The 8,571-nt window shown below is 35.7% G+C and overlaps 1 protein-coding gene across 3 annotated transcripts in view; it reads left to right on the forward strand.

Moving 5' to 3' along the window:
* Positions 1 to 373: 373 nt before the first annotated feature.
* Positions 374 to 8,571, forward strand: part of LOC108271289 (protein lin-28 homolog B) — a 9,057-nt gene continuing 859 nt past the window's right edge. The window contains exons 1-4 of one of the 3 annotated variants that reach the window (XM_017478805.3): positions 374 to 572; positions 1,030 to 1,211; positions 5,682 to 5,869; positions 8,304 to 8,571. The exon at positions 8,304 to 8,571 is cut by the window's right edge and continues 859 nt beyond it. In XM_017478805.3, coding sequence (XP_017334294.1) covers positions 563 to 572; positions 1,030 to 1,211; positions 5,682 to 5,869; positions 8,304 to 8,571 — 648 coding nt within the window. In that variant the 5' untranslated portion in view covers positions 374 to 562. Of the gene's footprint in view, positions 573 to 662; positions 728 to 1,029; positions 1,212 to 5,681; positions 5,870 to 8,303 lie in introns of those variants that run through there. The other 2 variants (XM_017478896.3, XM_053682493.1) reach the window with 2 other exon arrangements.

Raw genomic sequence — 8,571 nt, forward strand, 5'->3', positions numbered from 1 at the left:
TAAAGTATGGTTTTAGAACAATAATGAAATGCATATAGCCTAGATATAAAAAATAAATAAATCTAAGTTATGGTCCTTACTTTTCTGTGCTCTTTAAACCGTAAATAATCCTACAAGATATTTTAATAAGACTAACAATCACCTAGGTTTTGTTGTGAAATCAAGTTCGTTCCGAGAAAACCATTTCACGTGCAGCGAAAACGCAGAAACATAAATGTTTTCTTCACTATGGATTCTCCGGGAATGTGTGCACTCAACGACGATTGGCTGCCGAGTCTCGCTAGGCCCCGCCCCTAAACCTGAATTCGAAGAGAATCAGGCGTCTGTAATTGGCGTACAGGAGCTTGTGAACTGAAGTGGGCGGGGCTATCGAGAAGGAGCAAAAGTGGGAGTGCACTAAAGGCAAAAGAGAAAAACGTCTGTCTGTTGTAGGGCACGCTAGATCATGCAGGCTACATTATGGTTTGTGTAAAGCATTGTGTTACATTTATGACGAGGACCAAATATTTTGGCAGAAGGATTTACACTCTCCGAAGTTTGGAGCACGGGAGCCAAAGGAAACATGGCCGAAGGTATCCTATGGTTGTAGCAACGTAGCCTGTGCTGCACAGCGCGTCCGCGCCGCTGCGCTCTCTCTCTCTCTCTCTCTCTCTCTCTCTCACTTGTGCTGTGGCTAGTTCACTAGTGTGATGTGTTTTTAAACTTACAGCTTGTGTTTATTCCCTTGGTAAATAAATATGCAGACTCTGTGTGTCTGTGTACAGCAGTTTAGATCGGCATTTAGGACGGAAGTACACCTGTTTTGTTAATGTGTATTACAGTAGTAAGCCTAATGTTGGTTTATACTCCATATGCACCTCGGGCTTACCGATCCTAACCAGTACCAAAGTACATACACTGAAATTAACAGCCAAAATAGTGACAAAACGACCAAGCAAAACACATTCTCGTAATCCTCATATATCACGATATATTAGGCTTCCTGATGATGTAGCCCAGGCTAACCTTGTGTCTTGTTTACCCTGACAGGAGGAGTGGGGAATGGTGGAGGGAGCCTTCGTCCCGAGTCGCTGGAAGGCACTGGCTCCTCGCCCATGTACGGCACAGGCCACTGTAAATGGTTTAATGTACGAATGGGATTTGGATTCATATCGATGACAAATCGCGGAGGAACTCCTATTGATCCTCCATTGGACGTATTTGTTCACCAAGTAAGTCCACCTTACACCGAATAATATAAATGTGAACTTGAGGGAGTAGATAATGCTCGTGGTTCTGTGCCCTAGGCCTACTCCAGTTTAACTCCTCCACGGAGAAGGCCTTCTTTCAGAGAAAGCCACATTTACACTCACATTGCCTCACACCTCCATGCCTTTCGTTTTGCCAGCAAAAGATTACTACGGGGTCACAGGATCAGGCGCATGTTAGCGTAGGCCTCATTGTTTACTCATTGGTTTTTGTTTTTTTTTGTATTTACAAGCCCATTTAGCCCATCTTTTCACAGCGATTACAAACGTTTAAGTACCAAACACCACGTCGGTTTAAACCAGAAAACGCCATGCTTTCTGACAACCTAAAGCTGAACCTTAACCTGAAAAGGGCGTTTAATGGCAGCGTTATACCTCATGGGTTTTCATTCAACTTTCACTTCATTCAGATTTCACAGTATTCACCATAGGTGAGATGTATAGGCTGAAGGTATTTGAATGGTTTCCAAAGTCATTTAACAGTAGGCGTATTATTAAAGATAGCAAACATTTGTCTTTCACTCGTAATTCATAATCATAACATTTACTCACCTCTGTCCTTAAATACAGACTTTTAATTATTACCTTCTGATTGTTATTAAAACAGTATGTGATGAAACAATTTGTAGTATTGTTTTGTCTTAAGTGTTTGAGCTGCTTCTTTGAACAGGGTTCCAACACCATCTTATAAGTATCATACTTATGTCCATATTACCTCCACACCCAACACTTGGTCATGATTACAGCCTTTACACATACAGCCAAGGTATGACATTCTAATTTATACTCCAAATCACAACAGACACCGCTAAAAAAAACTAAATTGTGTTAAACATTGGAGTAAAACTAACTACTGCATGTTGACTTGCATTTGAGTTTGGATAGTGAGTCTTTTTGTCTTTAAAGTTTTTCACTGTTGAACAGTTGTAGCCTTCTTGTTAAACATTCAAACAATCCTACAATTTAAAGTAATTTGTAAATATTACACTATAGTACCATAGTAAATCTGTGAAGACTATACTATAATAGCATAATTAATCTGAAATGATTACACCATTCATAAATCTGTGAAGATTATGCTATATTAGGCAAGTAAAATCTGTAAAGATTATACTATACCAACATAATAATATGCTTATAAAGATTATGCTACACTAGCATAATAAAATCAGTGAAGGTTATACTATACTAGAATAAATCTGTAAAGGTTATTGCTATAGTAGTATACAATAAGATACTATAGTATAAACATTACAGGTTTTTATTAGGCTAATATATAGCATAATCAGTCAATATTGTTATAATAGCATAGTAAATGTGCAAATGTTATGCTATAGTAAAATCTGTAAAGATTCTTACTGTACTAGTATAGCGTATGATACTATAGTATAATCTTTATAGATTTATTATGTTAGTATATTAGTATAGTATTATATTATAATATTAGTTATATTAGTATAGATTATTTGGTTAGTATAGATGGGCAACCTTACAATAAAGTACAATAAATCTTTCATTCTTGTGCTACACTTCCATACTAAATGTGTAAAGGTTATACTATAGTATTGTAATAAATATTGTGAAAGGCCTAGTTGCATTGGGTGGTTTGTTTTTTCCGGTAACACCGGAGAATCAAATTTTGAAATGAAAAACACATCCTTGTCTAGTTTAGTTCTGTGGTGGTGACTAAGCACTAGGGTTTTTCTCTTATCACCTTGATAGCTACAGCATTTGACTCCTGATTTGCAAATATCTAATTTTACATCTTGACATATTCCTCCATCATTGTTCTGCTCTTACTTTATGTGACTGTAACCTTTATTTCAGCTGATAGTTTGGTATTAGCTTATATTTGAACAGCTTAGGAAAATCAATAATGTTTTTTCAGTTTTCACATTTGCAGCCATATTGTTGTGAAGGTTTTGTGTGTTCTGTAGCTTTGCTTGATCTCTTTACTGTGTTTGGAATTCCACCCATACTTGAGATGGTGAAAATTTAATCTTCATGTTGTTTAATGGTAGAAACATTCACTGTACTGTCTTGTCTTTAACCAGAAAAACAATGACTAGGCACCACTGAAACATGTCTGCTTATTGTGCTCAACCTTGGTATATGAATGTGGGGGAAGGGTTTCTTTAAATGCGTTTTCTCTGAGGTGAAACTCAGAAGGGGAAAACAAGTAAGAAAAAAAAAACCCTGAAAAATTATTTTAAGCTTCAACAGAATTACTTTCTCTTCAGTTCAGTAAGGGATTTAGCTGGGTGATGGTACAAATTGTTCACATGTTTGTGTTGTACAGAGATGGTTAGATTTTATTAGTGTGTTGAAAAGACTGTGTGGGCCCCTGGTAAGATTAACCAACAGCCCATTTGGCATGTAGGCCCCACCCTTCTCAGCTAATACCAGGCTTTGTTTCTCTTACTCGTGGGCTTTTTTTTCTCTCTGTTCCTTCAAAAAAAAAGAAGAAAGGATGAAAAAAGGTAGCTTCTGTTCACGTGACTTCCTCTTGTGAGTCGTCCATACATGCTTGATCTCTACTGGGAGGAGCAGAAATGCCTCTGAGTGAGTGGCCTCTCATGGTTGCCAGAAACAGTTTGTAATCTCTTGTTGTCATTATTTTCCTCTGTTCCAGAAATATTGCGGTAGAATACCATTTAAAATCAGTTTGTAAAGACAACAAGCAGGATGTTTTTGCATTTATTCTTTAAGCCATATTTCTCCTTATTTATTTATATTTACACTTGGGACACCTTTTTCATATGGCAACTAGAATTTTATTGCTATGTGTTGTATTTCATAATTTTTTCAGTTGTTCAGTTAAATAGGCAATGTGGTTATGCGCTTCTAAGGGTTTTAGCACTCATCTCATTCATGTATTGGGTATGGCTAGTACCTCTTTTAAACCTCCCTCTTTTCTTTACTTAACCATCCTGTAATTCAAACAGCCAAGATGGCTGCAAGCAGGCATGTATTTATAGATTATGCTCTCTTATGTTCTTTATCATGCAGAATTTTAACTCTGTTTGAAATTCTTTTGCTGTGCACTAATGATTTTTCTTTGTATTAATATATAATATAAAAGTATACAAATAATAGCTAAAATAATATACAAATATATTTTTCTTTACACTTTTATCTTATTACAAATGATGATTTTCTAAAGAATATTTTAAAAATAATTATGATATATTCTAAAATATGATTCAATGTTATAGTTATTAGTTTATCATAGGTAATAATTAATACATTAAGTAATTATAAGAATTAGATTTTTAAAAAACATTTTAGCAAAATATTTGATAATAAAACATTTACACAATTATTATGTTTATATTAATTTGATAATAGTATTAAAGCTGAAATAATAATGCTATATAGATTGCATGTTGCATGTTTCATTATGATTTAAATAAAATAAGTTCAGACATGTATTTTCTTCTGGAAACATACCATAAAATAAACTTCAGACATAGACACTAACAAAAGTTGCTTTGAAATGGATTTAAAAGTACTAAAACAATGTATAGATAAATTGTTAATGTAGCTAAATGTGAAGATTATTTTAGAAATATATTATTTGGTAACTTGTTCATAAGCTGTTATTCAGTAAGTGTATTATAGGGTATGTTATAGTGATTACATTATTCATCACATAATACAAATTACTCTGCATCTTAAACCACATAGAATCACTATATTTCACATTTTTGTAGTAATAATTTTTTGTATAAATTCATGAATACAGATTTGTCAGTCAGGAAGAACCAATTAAATTATGGATCTTCATTAAGATTTTTTTAAATTCTCAATTTATTGTTAAAATACAGACCTGTTTAAATTGATTGCAGTAAGATGATTTAAGTAATATAAATAATGTAAATGAACTTAAATCAACCTAATCAATTTAATCACACACTTGATCAGTCATATGTCATAAACAATCTCTCCATGAATGTTATACTGTGATTATGTTTAACATACAAGTAGTTTTTTTTTTAACATTAATATAATTAGTTAATATAAAGTTAATGTTTATGCTCCAGTTTAGCTGCATTTATTAATTATTCCTTCTCAGAACTAATTTTGCTGAAGGCCAGTAAATTGACATTATAAGTATATTAAATATTCAGTAGGGTATACCAGATGTGTCTCTTATTATTTGGTACTGTTTCCTGTATCTGTTGTCATGGCTATATGCTATGTATATATATCCATGGATGTCTACCCATACACAGCATGATGTTCTTGAGAGCCTAATTGTATGTGTATATGTATGTATTTTAGTATTTTATTTTTTATTTACTATTTTTATTATCTTCCACCAACAAAATATTTTATTCATTATAAACATTTATATTTCATCAGATGGTGTGAAATTTTCTGGTTGTCTTTCTGTAAGTGTACACGTTTTGATGTTCATTTCTGCTGTCTCAGAGTAAGCTGCACATGGAGGGGTTTCGGAGTCTGAAGGAAGGTGAGGAGGTTGAGTTCACCTTCAAGAAGTCCTCCAAGGGCCTGGAGTGTGTGAAGGTGACTGGGCCTGGAGGAGTGTACTGCATCGGCAGCGAAAAAAGACCCAAAGGGAAAAGCATGCAGCAAAAACGAAAGCCAAAGGGAGACCGGTGAGTGAGTGAGTGAATAGCAGTGTTCCATAGCACTTCCTGCAAAGTACAGTATTCTTCCTGAAGCCATGGTGAAGGGAATTATCTAAAGATAGATTGATATGGATTGGATCATGAGGACTAGCCTGTGTCAGTTAAAATATTTAAATAAGTGGTATAGTCTATCTTTCATATCTGTTGTGTTGGAAGAAGGTCTTGTCATTACAGTGTTGTATTTTGAGGTGTGATCATGGATATTCCATTCGATTCCATTCTTCAAGAGAGAGGCTGCTCTGTGAGTCTGTGCATGTTGCCATGGTTATATCACATTTGTGTGCAGGTGCTTTTTCCCCCTGCTAAATTGCTGCTATTTCTGCTTGGGTTTGGGGAAAGCCTTGTAAAGCATAATTTTGACTCTTAACAGCACAGTAGAAAGAAATTGTGACATGCTTATAAGAACTCAAAAAAAACAAGCAAGGTTTTGATTGTTTGAATCGTAGAAGAGTGATCAACGACCCCCTAATCCTCTATTATGATGACTCCAATATCATACATTTCTGTAGACGTCAGAGATTATTTAAGATTTTGGTCATCATGCTCATGAACAGTTTGCTTTTCTGCTAATAATTGTAATCTCTCGATTATTTCAAGATTCCTGACTGTGCTGTGTCATATGGTATTAATTTAAAAAGAATTCCTAATACAAAAGGTGCCACATTCTGTGAGGTAAATCCTTGTTGTTCAGTAATGTACTACAGTGGCAGTTTAGTGATTTAAGAGACAGAAACTTTATAATGTATTACTTTACATTGTACCGATATCTAAACATACCTCTAAATGCTTATAACATGCCCTCCAACTACTCTTGACAAGGCTATGTATGGATTATATAACATTTTTGTTTACATTTAAAGTGTGCTGTGTTGAACACATTCATTTGGAAATTATTGTAATATGAATGTCCTGCACACTACATCCTATGCAAGAGCTCACCTTTAGGACATTGATATAAATATAAAACTACTAACTAATCTTGGTATTGCTACAACATTCTTCTAGAGATTTATTTATTAATATTTCTCTCAGTGGATTCTAAAACAATCATATCTGAGGTGGTCATCTGTGCAGCTTTTCATGATGAATACCTTTAAAAGGTACTGTGAAAATAATGGGCAATGGATACTAATGAGTCAAAATCTACACCCTTAAACATTTTGTGAAAGTGGTTGGAGCTGAAAAGGGAGCAAGGAAAAGCAGTGATATCCCAAATTCCACAGCCATTCAACCTACCTGTTCGCCATGCAGGGCCCACTTCAAGCTGTATGTCTGACATGAACAAGTTTGTTTTGTTTAAAAAAGAGCAGGCAAATCCATTAAGTATCAGCTTTTAAATGTAGTAACAAGAAAAACAAAGTCATACTTGGCATGAATACAATAGCAGAGCTTGAACAGTGGAGGTTTGTGAAATTGAGGACACAATGCTAAGAACATCAGACTAAAATGTGTGTTGTGCTGAAAGACAAATTGGCTCTTTGGTGCGCTCTTTGATCTACCTGGACTAGAGACTGTTACAAAGTGAGTTGTACAGAAGTATTGTCAGCTGTAACCATCAGTATAATATTGTTGAGATCCTAGATGCAGTTAGGTCTGGTAAATAGGCATTTCTTTGCAGTTACTTACAGCACATGTTCCCAGCACACATCCTGGAGTACCCCATGTCCTGCACATTTTAGTGTTTCCCCTGCTCTAACACAGCCACTGTAACTCAGGAAGGATTGTTCATTAACTCATTAATTGAATGTGGTGGGTTAGAGAAGGGAAAACACTAAAATGTTCAGGGTAGAGTACTTTAGGAGCATGGTTGTGAACCTGTGACTTACAGGACATGTCATACTTCTAGGCTATACAGGATACATTTATTATTAAGCAAAAAATATTATCTTGAGGGAAACATGGCAGTACTGTTGGTAGTGGTGCTGCATTAAAGCTCAGTGGATCCCAGCTCAATCCTGAGCTTGGTTTACTGTCTGTGTGGAGTTTTGCATGGTCTCCCTGTGTCTCCATGGATTTCTTCTCTCTGGAGTTCTCTGGTTTTCCTCCCTATGCAAAATTGCTCCTAATTGTAAATGTGTTTGAATCTGTTTGTGTGCATGTTAGCGTGTGATGGACTGCAGTCCTATCCAGGGTGGATTCCCACATTGTGTCCAGTATATGTATCCACTGCGACCCTGGCCAGGTTAAAGAGGTTGCTGAAGATGAATGAATAAAGAATTATCTTGATACATATTAAAACAGACATGGTGAATTGCATTTTTTTGAAATCTGAAATTCTTAAAGAATTATTAAGAATTTCATATAAAGTACATTTTTGAATTTTACACACAATTTGACCAATCTAAACAGATTCATATTAGGTTTATGTCAGAAGATTGCTGATAAAATTTGTCTTTTCCAGCAGCTGTTACAATTGTGGTGGTCTGGACCATCATGCCAAAGAGTGTGGCCTCCCTCCTCAACCCAAGAAGTGCCACTACTGCCAGAGTGCCTCCCACATGGTGGCACACTGTCCTCATAAATCGCCCTCGGCCACTCAGGGAAGATGCAGCTTAGAGCCACCCAGCTCAAGCTCTGTCCAAAGCCCAAGCCCTCAAAGAGCCTCATACACATCTCAGGACAGCTCCACCCTTAGCAAAGCCTCCAGCTCTCCCAAGGAGCCCACACCA

The sequence above is a fragment of the Ictalurus punctatus genome, chromosome 1 (assembly GCF_001660625.3).
Source record: "Ictalurus punctatus breed USDA103 chromosome 1, Coco_2.0, whole genome shotgun sequence".
NCBI lineage: Eukaryota > Metazoa > Chordata > Actinopteri > Siluriformes > Ictaluridae > Ictalurus > Ictalurus punctatus.